The following is a 25,674-nucleotide window of genomic DNA, read 5'->3' as shown; positions in this document are numbered from 1 at the left end:
GTTCTATGATCAATGTTCAATTTTCGTAGTTAGGGATGTTTCTCAGATTCTATAAGCAATAGGCTAGATGGTAAGAAATTCGATCATTATAAGTATAGTAGGCTAGACATTCTTGTATATCCTATCCGACAGTTTTCGATGGTTTGAATTATTTACTATTTTGTTCGTTTAAGTTCTTCAATTATGACAACAACTTAGTGTAAACAAATAAGGATATGATTGAGAGTAATACTAGTAGCAAATATTTAGGGAACTACATATCAAGATGTCTACTTGAATTTTCAGAAGATCAGTAGGTTAGCTCTGTTAAAGTAAACCGTTAAAAAATGAAATTTAGTTTTAATTGAAAAAAGCTAGATTAATACCAAAAATACAGTGTTACCTTATAAAGACCCCCTTATAAAGTTACCTAATAAATATCGTCAACCCCCCCCCCCCCCCTTTACACCCCCACAAAAAAAAACCCAACAAACTTGTTCAATCTTTCTAAAATTAACGTTGAAGTAAGAGCCATATAGAAAAAAACTACCTGCCACGATTGTTGGTTACACAACAGCTGTAGCAAGGGTAATACTAAAGCATCATTATGTATGATATAAGGGTTACTGTCTTTTTCAGAGGGGTCCCTACCCTTTATTACTTATGTATTGGGTTACCATACATGTACATTACAGGGATATCTTGATGAAAATGTGGAAACAGAAGGTTTGAAAAGAAATCAATTATTAACAGGTTTTGATAATTGACAGATGCAATATGTTCATCGACAAGACTGTATATCATAAATAAAAGAAACTACAAGTCGAAGTTGTTTTAAGGAGAATAAAGGGTAAGTCTCTTTATAGTTTATACAACTATTTGTATATTCGTGTGAACATATAAGTGGTTGATAGACACCAGTTTAAAGTCTATTAGAAAATAACAAATATAGACCCGTTTCATGATAGCAGCCAATAATTGTCAATTTGCTTATTACAGTATACTAAATACCGATTTTCAGTTGCGGGTTTTTCGATTTTTTTTAGAACCTTTCCTTTATTTCCCATTTAACGTCGAATTTAAAAAAAATCAGCCAAAGGGCGTTCTTATATGTTACATTTGTTATAAACAATCATAAGTAGACTAAAAATTGTATGCGGTCAGAAGGTCACACAATATAAAAACTACAAATAAAAAAATGACTTCTATGTAAACGGCCTCACCAGTTGTGTATATTTGTTTATTGGTTCAGGGACTTTCGATAGTACACTTATTATAGAAAGTCACTGATCGGTAGCACCATAGAATGTACCATGAGCGTTCATAGCAATTATCGATACTTTTTATATTGTGTGAACTTCTGACCGCATACAATTTTTAGTCTACTTATGATTGTTGATAACATTCTGTGCTTACGCCAGACGTGCGTTTCGTCTACAAAAGACTCACCAGAAACGCTCGAATCCAAAAAAGTTAAAGAGGCCAAATAAAGTACGAAGTTAAAGAGCATTTAGTACCAAAATTCCTAAAAATTTTGCATAATACAGCTAAGGTAATTTATTCCTGAGGTAGAAAAGCCTTAGTATTTCAAAAATTCAAAAGTTTTGTAAACAGTTAATTTATGAATATGACCATATTAATTATAATTCATGTCAGCACAGAAGTGCTGACTACTGGGCTGGTGATATCCTAGGGGAATTTAAGCTCCACAAGCAGTGGCATCGATCCAGTGGTTGTAAATAAACTCATCATAGATACCAGGATTACATTTTGTTTAGTATTTATGACAGACGCGCGTTTCGTCTACAAAAGACTCACCAGTGACGCTCGAATCCAAAAAAGTTAAAAAGGCAAAATAAAGTACGAAGTTGAAGAGCATTGAGGACCAACATTTCTAAAGGTTTTGCCAAATACAGCCAAGGTAATCTATTCCTGAGGTAGAAAAGCCTTAGTATTTCAAAAATTCAAAAGTTTTGTAAACAGTTAATTTATAAATGTGACCATATCAATGATAATTCGTGTCAGAACAGAAGTGCTGACTACTTGGTACGGGGCGCCGAATGGGACTCTTGTGGTTTTGTACTCGAAATTTAATTGTGTACGGACAAAAGTGAGTTTTAATCAACAAAAATGAGTTCAGATTAACAAAATGTGTAGCATATTACAAATTTTAATTCTGTCATACAAAATTATCTTTCAGTGGACAAAAGTTACTTTTGTCATAACAAAATTCATTTTTGTAACACAGACTTTACTTTTGTTACCTAATTTGAAAATTGGGCGACAAAATTTTGTATGCAAATTAGTTTAGTTTGGATTCTGTGAACTAATTTGCATACAAAACTGAGTTTTTTGTTTATTTTTGTTTATTTTTGTGTAGACAAAATTGACTTTTGTGTTAAATTTTCACTTCTGTTTAACAAAACTCGATTTTTGTCTACACAAAAATAAACACAAATTGAATTTCGTGACAAAATCTCAGTTTTGTATGCAAATTAGTTCACAGACTCCAAACTAATTTCCATATCAAGTAACAAAAGTCAATTTTGTATGCAAATAAGTTTATATTTGCATACCTATTTGACAAATTGAATTTTGTCATCAATTTTGTCATGACAAAAAAGAATTTTGTCAATACAAAATTGAAGTTTTCATAAAACTAGTCTATATCACATAGTTTTGTAAGACAAAAATAAGTTTGTTACGACAGAATTGAATTTTGTGTACACAAAATTGATTTTGATTACAAAAAGTTCAAGTCCAATTCGGCACCCCGTACTAGGCTGGTGATACCCTCGGGGAATTAAAACTCCACCAGCAGTTGCATCGATCCAGTGCTTGTAAATAAACCCATTATAGATACCAGGATTACATTTTGTATTAACGCCAGACTCGCTTTTCGTCTACAAAAGACTCATCAGTGACGCTTGAATCCAAAAATGTTAAGAAGGCCAAATAAAGTACGAAGTTAAAGAGCATTTAGGACAAAAATTCCTAAAAGTTTTGCCAAATACAGCTAAGGTAATTTATTCTTGAGGTAGAAAAGCCTTAGTATTTCAAAATTTTAAAGTTTTGTAAACAGTTGAATTATAAATATGACCATACCAATTATAATTCATGTCAGCACAGAAGTGCTGACTACTGGGCTGGTGATATTCTCGGAGAATTTAAGCTCAACCAGCAGTGGCACCGACCCAGTGGTTGTAAATAAACTCATCATAGATACCAGGATTACATTTGTATTTATGCCTAACGCGCGCTTCGTCTACAAAAGACTTATTAGTGACGCTCGAATCCAAAAAAGTAATATCAAAGACGGTCGATTATTTTAAAGCTGGCAATAATAATCAGACTACCGATAAGAATAAAGATGTCAGTTAGAAAAAAGAGAACAGCCGGGTTCAATGCTTGTGGTAAATGTCAAATAGCTCAGGTTAATTCAATGATGTCTATCTGTTTTAAAGACTATTGACATTGTGTCTCAATTCATGCTCCGTACACGTTTTACTGAAACAATCTAAATGGGTTGAGTTATAAATCAGTCATTTTATTGCAAGCAGATTTTACAAAAACTCCAACATATACATAGTGGAATATTATTTATTGTGTAGAGTTGGGTATCAAGGATAGGCCCGATTTGTAAGGATATTCAGTTTAAACAGTATTTATTAATGCAAAATTACAAGATAAAATATTCCAATGTTACATGAAGTTCAAGTTTGGGATTCGGAAACAATTTTGGAAAAATCTAAAAACTTAAATAAATCCTTCTCCCAAGAGAATATTTATATGATAAAAGGTGTAAAGCAACTGAATATGCAGAAAAAAAGTTTTTGGCAAGAAGAAATATGATCTTCGAAAATAATGAAAACATGCATACCAAAACCATGACAATGTGAAAAGTGAATGAAAGTGATCAAAAAGGTATAAGTTGTTGTTGCTGAGTAAAATCCGAGTGCGGCAGACGGTAGGACATACATACCAAAATATATTGGTTGAAATGCCAAGGAAAAAAATAGCAATGTCATTTCAGTATTTACAACAACTGAATCAAAGCAATTAATTGTTGAAATGCATTTACTGAAAAACATTATCATTTTTATAGTAGCAGATGGCCCAAACGAACTAACATTATTTAAAATAAATGTTTTGATTTAAATTCCGCGTTTATTTTTCGATTCTACGTCCTTTGATTTTATTTCTTCAAAGAACTATTTACAGATTGATTTAAACTTTGTTTTTTACTTATTTAGTAATAGAAGGTATACATACATATACTAGTATATAACTAATGGCCAATATAAAAGTTATGTTAGTAACATTTATGTTATAGATTTTGAAAAATTTGTGCATTAAAGAGCATTAGAAATAAACATATGCATAAAAAGTAAAATCACAAAAATACTGAACTCCGAGGAAAATTCAAAACGGAAAGTCCCTTATCAAATGGCAACATCAAAAGATAAACCACATCAATTGAATGAACAACTGTCATATTCCTGACTTGGTTCAGGCATTTTTTTATGTAGAAAATGGTGAATTGAACCTGGTTTTATAGCGCTAAACCTCTCACTTGTATAACAGTCGCATCAACTTCCATTATATTGACAGCGATGCGTGATCAAAACAGACACAATAGGCAAACCTGCCAAAACATGGGTACAGTAGTCATCACTGTGTCACAATGTTATTCAAAACGAAAACAAACAAATATATAACAAAGAAACAAAACAAAGCATAGATCAAATTTAACACACGTTCATTGCTTCATGTATCTGAATTTTAGATCCCGAATTCTAGATAATTATATGCCTACACCAACAAATAATTATCAACTTATTTAATATTTTCCACATATAATGATAAGGATAATTATTTACACCTCTGAAAAATCATCATAAGGATATTTTGATGAACGACAGTAAAATTTTAATGAATTTGATGCTAACGAAAGCCAAAAATTAACGTTTTACGCCTGACGGTAAAGGGCATTCCTTTCCTCAAATAGGTGGTACTCCAGATAGTTGAGGGAAGAATTATGAAGAAAAAGTAAAGCTGGAAACTATATGTGGCATATACTATTGGTATCGGTATGAGAAAATCGATCCGGAACTTATTTATTATTGGTAATATTAGTTATGTGGAAAAGAAAAGGGTCTGAAATGGAGTAATATTTATTCACCACCGTTATCCTATATTAGTTATATATAAAGTTTGATTCTTTGAATTGTCAGTTTTACGTCATGCTAGCTAACAAATTGAACCTCCTTCCTTTGGTAGTATAGATAGCAAGGACTGCAACAAATCATTAGTTTGACCTTTGCACTGTGTTTCTCTTCATTGTATTGAACCTTGATATTTAAACTATCACAATATAAGTATAAGCCTACCTGGATGTGAGAGTTTGTTTAGTTATGGTGATATCTAAGTCATTTGTTCATTTGCATGGTTGTCCACGTCTCTTAATGTCTGCAACTTCTCTCTTTCAGAAAATCTCTGGTATTAAATGTTTTTGTGAACCTTGAACTTTTCCCCTTGAATAAATGTGGGGTTTCCTAGAAAGAGACAATAATTAAACAAATTGTTGAATAGGGGTATGCTTTTTTTGGTTTACAACTTTCTTAGCAGAGTGCGCACCACCATAGGGATTACAATTCTTTACTATTCAATCAAAAATTCAATGGGTGAGTGGTTGGGCCTGGCACATATGAAATCATGAAAAAAGGTAGAAAAAATGACAAATTTGCAGAAAAAACTCATTCCAAATCTAATTCTGTTTCAAGCTAATATCATACTACATCTTATTATTTTATATTTGATATATTTATAAATATGAAAAATAGATATAACTGTTCTTATATGTTCAAAACTATTACATTTAGCAATACACGCAGTGACTGTCATACACATAGAGGTATAGGAGAGGGTTGAGATCTTACAAATCATGTTTAATCCCGCCACATTTTTGTGTCTGTTGCAAGTCAGAAGCCTTTGATCTTTGTTAGTCTTGTATGTTTTTTAGTTCATTTATATTTTTTGGAGTTCAGTGTGAGTTCCATTTCCACTAAACTATTACACATTTTTTTGTTTAAGGGCTAGCTCGATGCAAGCTTTTCTCGCTGTGTTGAAGACCCATTGGTGGCCTTTGGCTGTTTTCTGCTCTTTGGTTGAATTGTTGTCTTTTTGACATTCCTCATTTTATATGTTCCTGTTTTAACGTACTTTTTCATCAAGTTTTCACATTATTGTAGTTACAAATATACTCATCATAGATACCAGCATCAACATTTTATATTTACGCCAAACGCGCGTCTCGTCTAAAAAAGACTCATCAGTGACGCTCGAATAAAAAAATTGTTGTAAAAGGCCAAATAGAGTACAAAGTTGAAGAGCATTGAGGACCAAAAATTCCGAAAAGTTTTGCCAAATACAGCTAAGGTCATCTATTCCAGAGGTAGAAAAGCCTTAGTTTTTCAAAAATTCAAAGTTTTGTTAACAGTTAATTTATAATTATGAACATATCAATGATAACTCAAGTCGACACAGAAGTGCTGACTACTTGGCTGGTGATACCCTCGAGGAAATAAATCTCCATCAGCAGTGGCATCGACCCAGTGGTTGTAAATAAACTCATCATAGATACCAGCATCAAAATTTTATATTTACGCCAAACGCAAATTTTCAGTCAATTGAATCCTTATTAAAGTTATTGCCCTGTAATGAAGAATTTCCCATACAAACAGTTATTTTTAATATGCAGGTTAGTGACAGAGGCGCTTTAGAACCTCCAGTTGTAATGGCCTCCGGTTAGATATTTTTGTCATCTTTTTTTTGTCTTTTTCTCAGATATTATAGGCAATAGATGAGCTGTATTTGGTGTGTGAATAATTTTAAAGTCTAAATGTCTGTGTGTCTTGTAGGTTTCATCTGACCTTGACCTCATTTTCATGGTTCATTGAACAATTTTATTTTTTTTCTGGTTTGGTCTTTTTATCAGATCCTATAACATGTATATATGTCTATGTTATGGAATAATTGCATAGTGTGCATATCGTTAAGCAGGGTTCGTCTGACATTGGCCTCATTTTTATGGTTCAATGATCAATGTTCAATTATCGTAGTTAGCACTATTTCTCAGATTCTATTAGCAATAGACTAGATGGTACGAAATTCGATCATTATAGGCATAGCAGGCTAGACATTCTTGTGTAACCTAGCCGACAGTGTTTGATGGTTTGAATTATTTACTAATTAGTTCGTTAAAGTTCTACGATTATGACAGCTACTTAGTTTAAACAAATGTGGATATGTTAGCAAGTAATAATAGTAGTAGATATTTAGGGAACTATATGTATTCATGTCAAGATATAAAAAGAAGAAGATGTGGGATGAGTGTCAATGAGACTAAAATGACACAGAAATTAACAACTATATGTCATTGTACGGCCTCCTACAATGAGAAAAGCCTATACTGCATAGTCAGCTATGATAGGCTCCTAAATGATGTGTACTTGAATTTCCAGAATATCAGTAGGTTAGTTCCAAAATAAAATCGAGTTACGATTAAAAAAAGCTAGATTTATATACGTTACACAAAATGGAAGTTTTTAACGACCTGAACTGGCTATACAGCCCTTGCACGGTCGGTCAAAATACGTTGTTGCCTTATAAAGTTACCTTATAAATATTGACGTCAACCTCCTAAAAACCTGTTTAATCTTTCTAGAAAGAATGTTGAAGTAAGAGCCATATAGAAACAAAACTACCTGCCACGATATATATGATATAAGGGTTACTGTCTTTTTAAGTGGGTCACTTCCCTTATTAAATATGTATTGTGTCTAGGGATATCTTGATGTAAATGTTTTGAACCTTGACAGATGCAATCTGTTCATCGACAAGACTGTATATCATAAATTAAAGAAACTACAAGTCGAATTTGTTGAAGAATAAAGGGTAAGTCTCCATATAGTCTATACAACTGTTTGTATATTCTGTGTGAAAATATAAGTGGTTGATAGACATCTGTTTGTTTAACGTCTATTAAAAAATAACAAAATTAGACCCGTTTCATGAAAGCATTCAATAATTATCAATTTTCTAATTACAGTATACTAAACACTGATTTTCAATTTCGGGTTTTTTCGATTTTTTTCAACAACCTTTATTTTCTATTTAACGTCGAAATTTAAACAGTTTCCAGTCACAGTGCGTTATTATAGGTTGCATTAATAATCAACAATCAGAAGTAGAATAAAAATGGTATGCGGCAGAAGTTCACACAATTTAATTATTTTTTTTCCTCCACTTCAACATTAATTCATTTAATCCACTAAGAAAGCTTAGTGTCTCTTTCAAGCCATATACATATATATTTCTAATGACTTATAAAGGATATTTGCATGTTTCAAGGTTCTTGAATACATGATGAGTAATTGCCTATGTACTTAAATATACTTTGCATTTAGTAAGTAACACTGTTAACATATATTTGCTCGTGTGTGCTCATAAGTAGCATGCATGTCCCACTACATGTATATTGCATTATTTTAATACAGTTGTTATAATTGAATTATACCTTGAACATGTAATATGGAGAGAGCTTTTATAGGCTGTGCCTGTTGCTCAATCCTTTTCATATCTTAATGAATAAAATATGTTTAAAATCAAAATTCACACAATATAAAAACCACAAATACAACAATGATTTTTATGTAAATAAACTCATCATAGATAGCAGGATTAAATTAAGTATATACGCCAGACGCGCGTTTCGTCTACAAAAGACTCATCAGTGACGCTCGAATCCAAAAAAGTTAAAAAGGCCAAATAAAGTACGAAGTTGACGAGCATTGAGAACAAAAATTCCTAAAAGTTTTGCCAAATACAGCTAAGGTAACCTATGCCTGAGTTAGAAAAGCCTTATCATTTCAAAAATTTGAAAGTTTGTTAAACAGTTAATTTATAAATATGACCGTTTCAATGATAGTTCATGTCAGCACATAAGTGCTGACAGTTAAGCTGGTGTTACCCTCGTGGAATTAAAACTCCACCAGCAGTGGCATTGACCCAGTGGTTGTAAATAAACTCATCAAATATACCAGGATTACATTTTGTATTTACGCCAGACGCGCGTTTCGTCTACAAAAGACTCATCAGTGACGCTCGAATTCCAAAAAGTTAAAAAGGCCAAATAAAGTACGAAGTTGAAGAGCATTGAGGTCCGAAATCCTTTAGGTTTTGCCAAATACAGCTAAGGTAATCTTTTCCTGAGGTAGAAAAGCCTTAGTATTTCAAAAATTCAAAAGTTTTGTAGGAAACAGTTAATTTATAAATATGACCATTTCAATGATTATTAATGTCAGCACAGAAGTGCTGACTTCTGGGATGGTGATACCCCCGGAGAATTAAAACTCGTCTATCAGCAGTGGCATCAATCCAGTGGTTGTAAATTAACTCATCATAGATACCAGGATTACAGTTTGTATTTACGCCAGACGCGCGTTTCGTCTACAAAAGGCTCCTCAGTGACGCTCGAATCCAAAAAGTAGCTGTCAATACTAATCAGACTACCGGTAAGAATAAAGATGTCAGTAAGAAAAAAAAACAGCTGTCGGTTAAGGTCAAATAGTTCAGGTTAATTCAACGATGTAAGTCTGTTTCAGAGACTATTGCACACGTTTTACTGAAATAATCTAAATGGATTGAGTTATAAATCAGTCATTTTATTGCAAGCAGATTTTACAAAAACTCCAACATATACATAGTGGAATATTATTTATTGTGTAGAGTTGGGTATCAAGGATAGGCCCGATTTGTAAGGATATGTATATGATGAAAGGTGTAAAGCACTCAACGTTGTTAACTGAATATGACGTTTTTTGACGAGAAGAAATATGATCTTCGAAAATATGCCAAAAACACAATGTGAAAAGTAGATGAAGCTCATCATGTAATATATCAAAAAGTTATAACTTGTTGTTGCTGAGTAAAATCCGAGTGTGTCAGACGGTAGAACAAACAGAAAAAAAAGTGGTTGAAATGCCAAGGAAAAAAAATAGCAATGTCATCTCAGATACAACACCTGAATCAAAGCAAGTAATTGTTGAAATGCATTTACTGAAAAACATTATCATTGTTATAGAAGCAGATGGCCTTTGAAGAAAGAACTAACATACTTTAAATACAAAACTTTTGATTTGAATTCCTCGTTTATTTTTCGATTCTACGTCCTTTGATTTTATTTCTTCAAAGAACTATTTACAGTTTGATTTAAACTTTGTTTTAACTTATTTAGCAATAGAAGGTATACATACATATTTATAACTAATGGCCAATATGAAAGTTATATTGGTAACATTTATGTTAGAAATTTTGAAATATTTGTGCATTAAAGATCATTAGAAATAAATATATGCATACAAAGTAAAATAAAAAAAATACCGAACTCCGAGGAAAATTCAAAACGGAAAGTCCCTTATCAAATGGCAAAATCAAAAGATAAAACCTCTCACTTGTATAACAGTCGCATCAAATTCCATTATATCGACAATGATGCGTGAACAAAACAGACAAAATAGGCAAAACTGTCAAAACAGGGTTACAGCAGTCATCACCGTGCCACAATCTCATTCAGAACAAAAAGAAACAAATATTTAACAAAGAAGCACAAAAAGCATATATCAAATTTAACAACCACGTTCATTGCTTCATGCATCTGGATTCTAGATCCTGAACTCTAGACAATTAAATTCATACACCACTATATGCTGACAATTGTAATAAAACGAAAAAGATTTAGACAAATTCTTAGTCAGTGTTTTATCAAAAGATAATTATAGCTATTTCATGATGTTGTTGCAAATTTGTGTTTTGTTGATGTAAGATTGTTTTTTTTTTGTGTTTTTATATACATCAATGGAAAGTAATGATTATAAGACAACAGGCCTTTATTTGTCTTTGAGAAAACCAAAAGTTTATAAGAAACTTCACTTTATATTCTAAATCAGTATTCACTTACACAATAAAAATATAAAACAACACGTTTAATAATTTATTGCGTCCGAAGCGCTTTTCTGGATTTACCTTTATCAGGAACGCTCAAAGCCAAACATTTGAAATCCGAAGATGTATAAGTACCGAAAATCGTTGAAGAGCTATATGTTAAAAATACCTAAAATAAATAGCCAAATTCATCTAAAGCCAACTTTGCCTGAGGGAGTTGAAACCTTAGTTTCATAATAATTTCAAAATTTATAAACGGACAATTTTAGTAAAGTTTGTTTAATCATGTCAGTACCGAAGCACTGACTACTGAGCTGATGATACCCTCGGGGACTGATAGTCCACCAGCAGAGGTATCGACCCAGTGATGTAAAAATATAAAACAACACGTTTAATAATTTATTGCGTCCGAAGCGCTTTTCTGGATTTACCTTCATCAGGAACGCTCAAAGCCAAACATTTGAAATCCGAAGATGTATAAGTACCGAAAATCGTTGAAGAGCTATATGTTAAAAATACCTAAAATAAATAGCCAAATTCATCTAAAGCCAACTTTGCCTGAGGGAGTTGAAACCTTAGTTTCATAATAATTTCAAAATTTATAAACGGACAATAACATTTAAACATCAACACGATGGAACCCACAAATGAAACAAAGTACAAATACCCTTGGATTTATTTCGCTCCAGGGCCACTTAAGACACTATTAAATCTTTATTAAAATTCAAAGTTATATAGCTTCACAAGTGTTCTTGGAGTGGTTATTCAAACTTTTGGCTTATTTATAAACTGATGATTTATGACTTAACTTTAGAATTAATATCTCAAGATATCCCGGCCCCAAAACAATAATGTTGATAATTAAGAAAAACTATGTATTAAGTAATGTGGCTGTCATTTGTTGCTGTATATCATCATTTTGGTTTTGTACGTAAATCAGGCTTTGATTTTGTTTATGTTTGATAACTTTTACGTGATTTGGTCTCTGGTGGAGGGTTGTCTCATTAGCAACCATGCCAAGTTTTTGTATATTGATAATGATGAAAATATTTAATGGACTTGCAATCAACAACACTACAAATGCTTATTAAAAGTGATATGGATGACCAAAATCATATTTGTTTTACATCCAAACAGCTTTACCAATTCAATTAAGTAAAACTGCCGACGACATCAAGTTATAAAAGTATTTCTTCCTGGTCAATGATTTTTTTATGTCTATGCAATGTTACTAACGTAATATACGTCTTTTAATTGTTAAGTGTACACTTACGGGTATAAAACAGAATTTGTTGTATTTCTAATGTTCCCCTTTCAAACTTTTCTCTCAATCGATTTATAAGTTTATTTAAATAGCGGTATACTTTTGTTGCCTTTATTTATCTGACTTATTTTATTTTATTTCTGACAGAAAATTTAATGTCTAATTGTTTTACACACTTTGATGTCGAGATGAACAGCTTTTATCTATATCAGTTGTTCGAACATTTTGTTTTATCTATCAGAACTGTTTAGTTTATTTAGTTTGATGAATGATGGATCAGTCTTTGACTTGGTCCATTTAAAACCATACTCTTATTATGTTTTACAGAAATGTCAAGTGGATGTATTTTGGTGACCGGAGGAGTCGGCTTTGTTGGCAGCCATTCTGTTATAGAACTAATCAATGCAGGATATTCTGTTGTTGTTGTAGACAACTTTGTTAATGCTAATAATGGTAAAAATGAGTGTTAGTTTTCAACTTGGAACATCTTACTGGTCGTATTCAAATGATATCTATAAATATTACTGATGAAGATGTATATTAAATATATGCACTTATTTTGAAAAGAAATAAAAAAAAAGTATTTTGCTAAGCACAATATGTCACCAGATGTAATCTGAACACACACTATATAAACATGGCAATATGAAGAAAGAAAAAACTGATTTCTTCAGCACTTTTCTCCTAAATGAATTATAAAATGCTATATCTCCTTTATTGTAGAAAGTGTTAAACGAGTTGAAGAGATATGTGGAACAAGTATACCTATATACAAAGTCGATTTAACGGATAAATCTGCTATAGAAGGTGTGTTTCAAAAGGTAAATGATACTCATATTTACACCCATTTGGGTTGTATGAAGTCAAAGAATTTACATCATTAAGTGAGTTATTTTCACAGGCAGGAAAATGAATTGATCTGATGTAGATAATATTCAACTTGAGTACCGAATGGCTGAACAGTATAAGACAAAGCAATTAAATTGTGTTATAAGAAAGGAAAATACCATGTTAAATATATGTTTTTTTTATATTCAGCATGAATTTACCAGTGTGATACATTTTGCTGGACTAAAAAATGTAGGAGAGTCCTGTGAACAGCCATTACTATATTATAATGTTAATGTAGGAGGAGCTATCAACCTATTAGAGGTAAGACAACACATACCTTACCATTGACAATAACATAAACGGTACTAACTTTACTGCACTCGCCATATTTTCCCATTTCAACAATTTACGTCTATTCAGTAAAGCTCGAGGTCAATATATTAAAAAAAATTACAAACGGCGAGGAGCTGACAAAACGCAAAAGACAACTTTGGTTCCAAAGGTACTATTATCAAGACCGTTATGCATATAACTTTTCTGATACTGTATTTGAAGATAACCAAAGCATACGCGGACGGGTACATGGAACTATCAATTTCATATAGTTATAAATTGTTTGTTTTGTTGTTGTTTTTTTTTTTATTTGCCCATTAAAAGCTTTTAAGCAAAAGTGCAATAGGATCACACATATCAGAAACCAAAAACCGTATACTGATCATAGCTTGCTTTTTTATATTTCCGATAATATTTTTTATGAACATAAAAAACAACAGTCGACATAACCGATAATGACTTGTTAAAAATAATAAGTTGGTATGGTTTGAATTCTAACTGCCGAATTTTGCAATAATATATCAAATACATGAGGAAAATATTTTTAAAGGACATTTGCAGCTACACAAGTGAACATACAAGATAATTTTATTTCTAAAGGATGTGGATACCTTCACACATACAAAAAAAAAACCCACACACACACCAAGGACAAGGAATACTTCTCGCATGAAAACATTTTTCCATCATACAATATACAATAGAATTCCAGAGCTAATTTGAAGTTTAATGAAAAATTTCAATACACATATGATTAATTTTGATTCCTTCAATATTGATAATAACTTCATGAATTACCGATGTTTTCTTTCCTTTTTTCATATTTAAAAAAATAACCGGATACTTTCAGGTAATGAAAGAGCATAGCGTCAAAAATTTAATTTTCTCAAGTTCCTGCACGGTTTATGGTGACCCTAAATATTTACCTGTAGACGAGAACCATCCTACGGGTGGATGTACTAATCCATATGGAAGGACCAAGTTTTTCATAGAGGAAATTTTAAAAGATCTTTGTAAAATAGACCCAGTAAGTAATATGGAGTATAAAATGTAAACAGGCTACAATAAAGCGACTGTGTACTCTTAAAAACATAACATTAATAAAAAGTCAAATTCATTTATAAAGACATGGTTACTCCCACATATTCGGCCTAATCTATTTTACAATTGAGAAAAAACCTAATTAATAGTAATGTGATATTTTTCGGACGAAAATTGAAGAACTATAGAGACGGTAATATTAGTTATTGCAGAGGAACATATAGCTCCAAATTCGCCTACGGCATTCGTTCCTTTGAGAATCATGGGTTTTCAATAGCATCTTTATTATGTATACCTTATTACCGGCTTTCGCTACTGACGATATCATAGGGTCCGTGTTTCCGATTGCTAATTCAATTCAATTGATATTGTCATCGGGCACGGCATATTTTGATCTGTGCTTCGTATCTTTTCAGGATTGGAACATTGTCGTTTTACGTTACTTCAATCCGGTAGGTGCTCACAAATCAGGAAAAATTGGAGAAGACCCTAAATGTATTCCGAATTTAATGCCGTATTGTGCCCAGATACTAGTTGGAAAGAGGAAGGAACTGAACGTTTATGGAAATGATTATGACACACCGGATGGAACAGGTCAGAACTATTGGAAAGAGTATACAACTTAGCCTCTCATATCCGGGTTTCTTTGTTTTGATAACTAGTATATGGTTATTCATTGCCGTTAAGATTACATGGTTTGTTACTAGTATTGTTATTTTGTGTATATGGTTTGTCATTGGCGTTTTGTTTATATTGTTTGTCATTACCGTTTTGTTTATATGGTTTGTCAATGCCGTTTTGTTTATATGATTTGTCATTGTCAATTTGTATATATGGTTTGTCATTGCTGTTTTGTTTATGTTGTCTGTCATTGGCGTTTTGTTTATATGGTTTGTCATTGACGTTTTTTATTTTATGGTTTGTCATTGCTGTTTTGTTTATGTTGTCTGTCATTGCCGTTTTGTTTATATGGTTTGTCATTGACGTTTTTTATTTTATGGTTTGTCATTGCTGTTTTGTTTATGTTGTTTGTCATTGGCGTTTTGTTTATATGGTTTGTCATTGACGTTTTTTATTTTATGGTTTGTCATTGCTGTTTTGTTTATGTTGTCTGTCATTGCCGTTTTGTTTATATGGTTTGTCATTGACGTTTTTTATTTTATGGTTTGTCATTGCTGTTTTGTTTATGTTGTCTGTCATTGGCGTTTTGTTTATATGGTTTGTCATTGACGTTTTTTATTTTATGGTTTGTCATTGCTGTTTTGTTTATGTTGTCTGTCATTGCCGTTTTGTTTATATGGTTTGTCATTGACGTTTTTAATTTTATGGTTTGTCATTGCTGTTTTGTTTATGTTGTCTGTCATTGCCGTTTTGTTTATATGGTTTGTCATTGACGTTTTTTATTTTATGGTTTGTCATTGCTGTTTTGTTTATATGGTTGTCAATGTCATTTTGTATATATGGTCTGTCATTGCCGTTTTTTATTTTATGGTTTGTCATTGCTGTTTTGTTTATGTTGTCTGTCATTGGCGTTTTGTTTATATGGTTTGTCATTGCCGTTTTTAATTTTATGGTTTGTCATTGCTGTTTTGTTTATGTTGTCTGTCATTGCCGTTTTGTTTATATGGTTTGTCATTGACGTTTTTTATTTTATGGTTTGTCATTGCTGTTTTGTTTATGTTGTCTGTCATTGCCGTTTTGTTTATATGGTTTGTCATTGCCGTTTTTAATTTTATGGTTTGTCATTGCTGTTTTGTTTATGTTGTCTGTCATTGCCGTTTTGTTTATATGGTTTGTCATTGACGTTTTTTATTTTATGGTTTGTCATTGCTGTTTTGTTTATATGGTTTGTCAATGTCATTTTGTATATATGGTCTGTCATTGCCGTTTTTTATTTTATGGTTTGTCATTGCTGTTTTGTTTATGTTGTCTGTCATTGCCGTTTTGTTTATATGGTTTGTCATTGCCGTTTTTTATTTTATGGTTTGTCATTGCTGTTTTGTTTATGTTGTCTGTCATTGCCGTTTTTTATTTTATGGTTTGTCATTGCTGTTTTGTTTATGTTGTCTGTCATTGCCGTTTTGTTTATATGGTTTGTCATTGCCGTTTTTTATTTTATGGTTTGTCATTGCTGTTTTGTTTATGTTGTCTGTCATTGCCGTTTTGTTTATATGGTTTGTCATTGACGTTTTTTATTTTATGGTTTGTCATTGCTGTTTTGTTTATATGGTTTGTCAATGTCATTTTGTATATATGGTCTGTCATTGCCGTTTTTTATTTTATGGTTTGTCATTGCTGTTTTGTTTATGTTGTCTGTCATTGCCGTTTTGTTTATATGGTTTGTCATTGCCGTTTTTTATTTTATGGTTTGTCATTGCTGTTTTGTTTATGTTGTCTGTCATTGCCGTTTTTTATTTTATGGTTTGTCATTGCTGTTTTGTTTATGTTGTCTGTCATTGCCGTTTTGTTTATATGGTTTGTCATTGCCGTTTTTTATTTTATGGTTTGTCATTGCTGTTTTGTTTATGTTGTCTGTCATTGCCGTTTTGTTTATATGGTTTGTCATTGCCGTTTTTTATTTTATGGTTTGTCATTGCTGTTTTGTTTATGTTGTCTGTCATTGCCGTTTTTTATTTTATGGTTTGTCATTGCTGTTTTGTTTATGTTGTCTGTCATTGCCGTTTTGTTTATATGGTTTGTCGTTGACGTTTTTTATTTTATGGTTTGTCATTGCTGTTTTGTTTATGTTGTCTGTCATTGCCGTTTTGTTTATATGGTTTGTCATTGACGTTTTTTATTTTATGGTTTGTCATTGCTGTTTTGTTTATGTTGTCTGTCATTGCCGTTTTGTTTATATGGTTTTTCATTGCCGTTTTTAATTTTATGGTTTGTCATTGCTGTTTTGTTTATGTTGTCTGTCATTGGCGTTTTGTTTATATGGTTTGTCATTGACGTTTTTTATTTTATGGTTTGTCATTGCTGTTTTGTTTATGTTGTCTGTCATTGCCGTTTTGTTTATATGGTTTGTCATTGACGTTTTTTATTTTATGGTTTGTCATTGCTGTTTTGTTTATATGGTTTGTCAATGTCATTTTGTTTATATGATTTGTCATTGTCAATTTGTATATATGGTTTGTCATTGCTGTTTTGTTTATGTTGTCTGTCATTGGCGTTTTGTTTATATGGTTTGTCATTGACGTTTTTTATTTTATGGTTTGTCATTGCTGTTTTGTTTATGTTGTCTGTCATTGCCGTTTTGTTTATATGGTTTGTCATTGACGTTTTTTATTTTATGGTTTGTCATTGCTGTTTTGTTTATGTTGTTTGTCATTGCTGTTTTGTTTATGTTGTCTGTCATTGCCGTTTTTTATTTTATGGTTTGTCATTGCTGTTTTGTTTATGTTGTCTGTCATTGGCGTTTTGTTTATATTGTTTGTCATTGCCGTTTTGTTTATATGGTTTGTCAATGCCGTTTTGTTTATATGATTTGTCATTGCCGTTTTTTATTTTATGGTTTGTCATTGCTGTTTTGTTTATATGGTTTGTTGATATCTTTTTCTATACAGCATCACTTTATAGTACTACCACATCTGTAAGTGAACCGTCTTTAAAGGTAAGTAACAAAAGCACATATGTTACATTTGGGATATTGGTTTCCTTTGTATGATACATTTTCATTATTTATTTTAAATTATGTAGTTGTAGTGAAACTTCGGTGGACTATTGACAATTTTGGATGTGCGTTTCATCCGCTTTGATTTAGTGTCTGTAGAAACTAATCATAGATACAAGAATAAAATTGGTATACAGCCGCGCGTTATGTCTACAAAAGACTCATCAGTGACCTTTTATATACCCTAACGCCTTATCGATACTCCTGCGTTTTGATGTTCAAATTTTTGGTCTAAAGCTTACATGATGAGGAATATTCCAGGAACAAACTGTGTGTGTGCAAACAAAATGTTTATATCAAACAATAATACTTTTAACATTTGGAAGGTAACACTGCGTTGAGGAATGTCCTCCTCGCGGTCAGTTTCAAATTCTTGGCACATGCATTGTTTATGTTATTTTACTATTTTGTTGTGTATTTCGAACACTGTTTGCTCATGATGCTGTCAAACTTGTTATTTATTTTTCTTCAATTTTAATTGTGATGGTTTAATGCCCAGTAGACAGTATTATATACTTATTCAGAACGACTATGCAATAATTTGACATTTTTTTCGAGGAACATTTAAATGTATGGTAAAAAACCCGCTGTCTCTCGTACTAAAATCTTTTTCATACGAACATATACGTTTAATATGACACATGCATACATTTTGTATAGACGTGTTTTCATGTTGACCTCTATCTGTCTATAGGTAAAATAAAAATTGAAAAAGGAAATGGGGAATGTGTCAAAGCGACAACAACCCGACCATAGAGCAGACAACAGCCAAAGGCCACCAATGGGTCTTCAATGTAGCGAGAAACTCCCACACCCGGAGGCGTCCTTCAGCTGGCCCCTTAAAAAAATGTGTACTAGTACAGTGATAATGGACGGCATACTAAACTCCGAATTAAACACAAGAAACTATAATTAAAAATCATACAAGACTAACAAGGGCCAGAGGTTCCTGACTTGGGACAGGCGCAAAATTGCGGCGGGTTAAACATGTTTATGAGATCTCAACCCTCCCCTATACCTCTAGCCAATGTAGAAAAGTAAACGCATAACAATACGCACTCAATAGAAGTCCGAGTCCAATGTCAGAAGATGTAACAAAATAAAATAAATAAAATGACAATAAGACATAAATAACAACAGACTACTAGCAGTTATATGACATGCCAGGTGTGTTTTTTTTTGTTTTGTATTGTTCGAGTTACTATCTCATAGATGTTAATTGTTTATATAATATAACAGTCATTTTCAAAATGAGTTTCTATTCAATATGAGTTTTTAGAAAACAATAAAATGAAATATATTCGATAATAGTTTAACATACATTTTTGTTTACTCCAAATAAGTAGGAGTTAGAGACTACATTCACGTATCTGATGTGGCGACAGGACATGTAGCAGCACAGAAAAAAGTAGAAGAAAAATGTCGCTTGAAGGTAAAAAGACATAATTTTAGATGGGTCTCATAACATCCATGAAAAAAAAAATCACAAAATTACTGAACTCCGAGTAAAATTCTAAACGGAAAGTCCCTAATCAAATGGCAAAATCAAAAGCTCAAACACATCAACCGAATGGATAACAACTGTATTACATTGCAGTACTAAAAAAATCCACGAAAACGAATGCTATATATAAATTCATGATAAAACGTTTCCAAGCTAGATTCTACTTAAATAATTTTAATATTTGTCTCAAATGTTTTCCTGTTTTTGTGAAAAGTACAATACAAAATAATAAAGCTAAATGTCTTCATTAAGGAATATCAACTTTAAGTAAATAGTTGCATATCTATATGAAAAATTGATAATTTCAGTAACTATGATAATCTACCGTCTGAGTTTGAAATTAAGGACTACATTTCCATACTACCAAACTACCTAAAATATTTTCGAGACGATTAGAATCAACAATTGTAATGTGAAGATCCATTACTTTCATATAACACCCTCGGATACTGTTTTCATGAAGATGAACTTATACTTATCAAAACATACGCATTTTCTTCACTATATCTTTTTCAGACCATCATGGGATTTTTTTTTTTCGTTTTGTGGCTATTATATATGACTACGATTTGATTAGATCATCCGTACATTTTTTGATAAAACAGATAATTTGACATAAAAAAAATGTATTCTTCCACCTAATGTTTTACCCTCATGCCTCGATTCTGTAGTGGTATTTGTAAAATATACTATTATTCTTGATATGCACTGTAGATATACAACTTAGGAACCGGACAAGGATATTCTGTGATGGAAATGATTAAAGCCTTCAGTGAAGCTGCAGGAAAACCAGTAAGTATAAATATATAAAGTTATGGGAAATTATAACGTACCTGAGTTTTCGTGGATTCATTGATTGAAAATAAACTCATCATAGATACCAGGATTACATTTTGTATTTACGCCAGACGCGCGTTTCGTCTACAAGTTCAGCAACCTATTCTGCAGCTCAAAGATCACTTAAATTTACTCGATAATATACACTTTAAGAAAATCTTAATTCACAACCGGCGTTTTGCATTTGCGCCGATCTGCATTTCATTTGCGCCGATTTTTTCTTTCATTTGCGCCGATTTTTGTTTTCATTTGCGCCGATTTTTTACAGGTAAATTACAGGTTAATTACAGGTGAATAGATATAAGAAGATGTGGTATGAGTGCAAATGAGACAACTCTCCATCCAAGTCATGTTATTTTTAATTTATCATTATAGACCTCTTCTGTCATCCAGTTGTACACTATATTCACATACTTTAAAATCAAGAAGTAAAAACTTTAAAAGCACTCTGGTTTATACTAAAATGACGAATTGAAAATCTATTTACAGTATTCAAATCCATAAAAACGGAATACATTAAAATCATAAATCTGTTCTTGCTGAGTATTTATAGGCAACATATCTAATATATTCCTTTCTTGTGATTTCGTCTCTTCTATATTTGTTGTAATTGTCAATAACGAAATCCATTTTTTCTTTGTCTTGCTATTAACGTACTTATGTGTATGGCCGTCGATGGTTAAAAAAATTGACTCCTCGGCTCGTTGCAGTGTGCAATATGTCCATCAATTACAGCAAAGTTCAGAACAATATGAATCAAAATTAACTAAAACCTTTGTTTATAAACAGATTTTACCAATATACCTGCACGGTATAGTACATGTACAAGTATTACTTACCTGTAAATCCAATTAGGAGCAAATATAAAATCGGCGCAAATGAAACAAGAGGCTGTCACAACGACAGCAAACCGGATTTATTAATATTTATTTGTGTCCTGGCAATATCACAAGAACCATTACTGATGAATGGTGAAAGTGAAAATCGTCAATATCAAATTTGACCTCCATTTTGTCATCAGTATCAACATATTAAAATTTGAAAAGCTTAGATTGAATGGTTCATGCGTAAATGCAACAAAATGAATGGAAAAGCCATTTCACAATCTTTCAAGAACCATAACTCCTGAACGGTAAAAGTCAAAATTGTCATTATTGAACTTGACCTCTAATTTGCCATCAGTAACAACATATAAAAATTTCAAAGCTTTGGTTGAATGGTTCATGAGAAAATGCACGGACACGACTGGAAACACCATTTTTCAATCTTTCAAGAACCATAACTCCTGAACGGTAAAAGTCAAAATCGTCATTATTGAACTTGACCTCTATTTTGTCATCAGTAACAACATATTAAAATTTGGGAAGCTTTGGTAAAACAGTTCATGCGTAAATGCACGGACACAACTGGAAACACCATTTTTCAATCTTTCAAGAACCATAACTCCTGAACGGTAAAAGTCAAAATCGTCATTATTGAACTTGACCTCCATTTTGTCATCAGTAACAACATATTTAAATTTGGGAAGCTTAGGTAGAACAGTTCATGCGTAAATGCACGGACATGACTGGAAACTCCATTTTTCAATCTTTCAAGAACCATAACTCCTGAACGGTAAAAGTCAAAATTGCCATTATTGAACTTGACCTCCATTTTGTCATTAGTAACAACATATTAAAATTTGGGAAGGTTAGGTAGAACAGTTCATGCGTAAATGCACGGACACGACTGGAAACTCCATTTTTCAATCTTTCAAGAACCATAACTCCTGAACGGTAAAAGTCAAAATCGCCATTACTGAACTTGACCTTCATTTAGTTGTCAGCAACAACATATTAAAAGCTTTGGTTGAACGGTTCATGAGTTAATGCACGGACAACATTGGATTGCCGCCCGCCCGACCGACCGACCGACCGCCCGCCCGCCGTACATCCCCAAATCAATAACCGACATTTTTGTCACAAAAATCCGGTTAAAAATGAATTTATGAATTAGTTACGAAAACTGAACGAAACAATTTATGCAACGTAAGTTACAAGACAAAAATACTGTCAATTTATATAAACAGAAATGCAGAAATGAAGTATATTTTAAGAAGAGGGGCGAAAGATACCAGAGGAACAGTCGAACTCATTAATCGAAAACAAATAACAACGCCATGGTCAAAAAGTAAAAAAGACACACTTTAGAAGTGTGGGATGAAAACTCTTGGGTTAAATATGAGAAAAAAATACCCGACTGTTGAAAATACTGAAAAATTATCAACTCAACTATTAAAATAGTTTGGCAATATATGTCTCAGAATATTGAATCAGCTGCACCAACGTTGTTATAGACCAAGTTTTATACTTATTTAGGCATATATTTCAATCCAGTTATAAACACTTATAGTCCTACAACCTGTCGAAATATTTATATTATGGTATTGCACAAGGTCATGCTTTACCATACTGCTTGCGGCGTCTTTAATTTAAATCCATTAGAGATGAACTGGTTGCTATTTATTCTTCGAAAAGATTATTCAATTGATCATTAAGCTTGGATTACCTTTCAATTTTGTTATAATGGTGTTCTATTGCACCTTTGTCTCCTGTAAGGTAGAGGGCCAAGGACTCGCATACATTATTTTTATGTTTTTTGATAGCATCATTGATAAAACTAGTCTTTGGACTTTTGTATTATTGAAGGAACTCAGAAAAAAAATATCCTTTATCTTACACACGATAAGAAATGTTCTAAATTTGACAAGTAAAAATTGAATACAATTCACCAAAGTGTGAAATAGAAACTAGACAACGAACCAAAAGATTTAAACAAATACCTTCCAGGTGCAATATAAAATAACAGGAAGACGTTCTGGTGATGTAGCATCAACTTACAGTAGACCAGATTTGGCTGCTAAAGAGTTGGGATGGAAAGCCACCAGAGGTTTAAGTGAAATGTGTAAGTAGGCATTTAGAAATGTTGAAAGTCAAACGGTTGAGTATAATCACATGCTAAGTTCAATTTGAATGTAGTAGATTTGAAAGATTGTTATAACTTTTTAAACATATTTTTTTTTCAAATATACAATTCTAAGCCATTTGACAATAGCAATGTTGATACGATTGCATAAACTATTTATAGTTGAACATTAAAAATATCTAACTTTTAAACAGAATATGTTCAATATTTTAGGTGAAGATTTATGGAGATGGCAGACGATGAACCCTGATGGATTTAATTCAAAATGATCAACATATTAAAAAATCATAACTCAACACAGAAAACCTCGGGCTAATAAATAAAGCAACAGTAGTATTCCGCTGTTTGATAATCATAAATCGATTTAACTGAAACAAATCCGGGTCACAAACCAAAACCTAGGGAAACACATAAATTGTAAAAGGAAAAAAACGGAAGAACAAAAACACCGAACTGCTACAAAAATAAACGCCAACATACATAGAAACGGACTATTTAATAACAACTGTCATATTCCTGACTTGATACAGGTTTCCCCTACGTTTCCAGTCTCTGTGTCATTATAAACGCATATCTCTCTTCTAAAGGGACATACTTTAAGACGTTAATATTCATAACATTTACCAGGCTGATAATGTAATACGCCAGACGCGCGTTTCGTCTACATAGGACTCATCAGTGACGCTCAGATCAAAATAGTTATAAAGGCAAACAAGCACAAAGATGAAGAGCAATTAGGACCGTTATGCTAAAAACGGTTAAGGTAATCTTCCCTAAGATAAGAAAATCCTTAGTATTTCGAAAAAAATTAATAAACAGACTATGTAAGAATCATGAATAGGTCATACACTAATAATTGAAAAAATTGGATTCTATATGAATGATTTGTTCAAATATGGCGAAAACATTTTGCTGTTTTTCGGATGAAATTCCAACATAATTCTGAATGACTGATAATATATATTTGCCGTGTTAGCGGTCGTACTTGCAAGTGACGATGAAATAGAAAAAAAAAAACAGAAATGCCAAATACAAAGCAAAATATGAAAAGAATTGAGGAAATCCCCGGAAGGTTTTAACATAGACAACTGAGGCAATTGATCCTGGGGAAGGAAGTCCCTAGTAACTCGAACAATTTAAAGTTTTGTAAACAGTTAATTTATGAATATGACAAAATATCAATAATAATTCATGTGAACACAATAGTGCTGATTACTAGACTGGCAGAAACATTCACTAGCAGTGGCATCAACCCAGTAGTTTTAAATTGATACCAGGCAAATAAGTGTGTACGCCCTACGTATCTTCTTAAAGAAACCCATCAGGTACGCTCGAATTAGAAAATTTAAATGCCAAAAATACATTTTTGTTTATGTTAAACTGCAAAACAGTTGAATGTAGGTATTACAAATATTATATTAATGAGATGTAAGATTTTTTAGTTAAAAGGTAAATGCAATTTTTGAAAGATTATCTTTTATAGAATGCTTTATCAAGGCTTTGATTTGGTATAATGATATATTAATATTTTGCGATAACAAAACAGTTTCATATTATAATTATCATTATGGGTCGATGATTGGTTTAATAAAGTATTCGTATGGTGACCCTGGAGAGTAAGCAGATCCGACTTCGTTATTGAATGACCTTCCCGTTCTGATTCTAGTCCCATTTATGAGTTTTATGTGAACAGAACATGCGTCTTGCGAATTAAACATGTTAAAATATTAGCCTGATGTATTGGGGTATTATCGTTCAGGCAGTACTTCTGTAATTGCATGAATATTATTGGTACGGTAATTTTCTATAAATTTACTGTTCATAAAACATACTTTTTTTTTATCTTAAAAACCTTTTCATCTACATAATTGATTTGGATTTCCAGTTATTTTGAGTTTAGCGCCACTAACATAGACTCACGCTCATATTACGTATTGAATGATATGCCTGGTATCTGATGAACTCTTAAACAACCAAATCAATTCAATGGATTATTGGGTAGGTTGAATAATAAAAAATTAGAAAAGAATCGAAAGATACCAAAGGGACATTCAACTCATAAGGCTAAAATCAACTAGCAACGCCAAAGAAAAAAACCGAAAAATACTAAATGACAAACAGCCCCACATAAACCGTGGTACTCTTAATTTAATAGCTTTCTTGTATGAAGCAACCCTCTACCAAGGTAATCGTGAAAGGAAATGCAATCCCTGAATTTTCTTCGGAGTTCAGTATTTTTGTGAT

At 32.1% G+C, this 25,674-nt stretch overlaps 1 protein-coding gene across 2 annotated transcripts; it reads left to right on the top strand.

The window, feature by feature from the left end:
• The first annotated feature begins 755 nt into the window (after positions 1-755).
• LOC139517907 (UDP-glucose 4-epimerase-like) lies at positions 756-23,789 on the top strand. 2 transcript variants are annotated; one of them, XM_071309425.1, is made up of 10 exons: positions 756-829; positions 12,575-12,700; positions 12,971-13,068; positions 13,286-13,399; positions 14,262-14,438; positions 14,869-15,046; positions 19,472-19,557; positions 20,344-20,421; positions 23,295-23,409; positions 23,644-23,789. In XM_071309425.1, exons 2-10 carry the CDS (start codon positions 12,577-12,579, stop codon positions 23,697-23,699), a joined length of 1,026 nt encoding a protein of 341 aa, XP_071165526.1. In that variant the 5' UTR covers positions 756-829; positions 12,575-12,576; the 3' UTR covers positions 23,700-23,789. The 2 variants fall into 2 exon arrangements, with proteins under 2 accessions (XP_071165526.1, XP_071165517.1); XM_071309416.1 differs by lacking the exon at positions 756-829 and adding an exon at positions 7,824-7,935.
• Positions 23,790-25,674: the final 1,885 nt, after the last annotated feature.

Source organism: Mytilus edulis, chromosome 1 (assembly GCF_963676685.1).
Source record: "Mytilus edulis chromosome 1, xbMytEdul2.2, whole genome shotgun sequence".
Classification (NCBI taxonomy): Eukaryota; Metazoa; Mollusca; class Bivalvia; order Mytilida; family Mytilidae; genus Mytilus; species Mytilus edulis.
Note: the sequence above shows the minus strand (reverse complement) of the source record. Positions and strands in the feature narration are given on the sequence as shown.

What these genes read in the sequence shown, in the direction of transcription:
- LOC139517907 (XM_071309425.1), top strand. Translation starts at nt 12,577, where the DNA reads ATGTCAAGTGGATGTATTTTGGTGACCGGAGGAGTCGGCTTTGTTGGC. An exon ending in TGACACACCGGATGGAACAG is followed by an intron (nt 15,047 to 19,471) that starts GTCAGAACTATT and finishes CCAAATAAGTAG; the next exon opens with GAGTTAGAGACTACATTCAC. An exon ending in CAGAGGTTTAAGTGAAATGT is followed by an intron (nt 23,410 to 23,643) that starts GTAAGTAGGCAT and finishes TCAATATTTTAG; the next exon opens with GTGAAGATTTATGGAGATGG.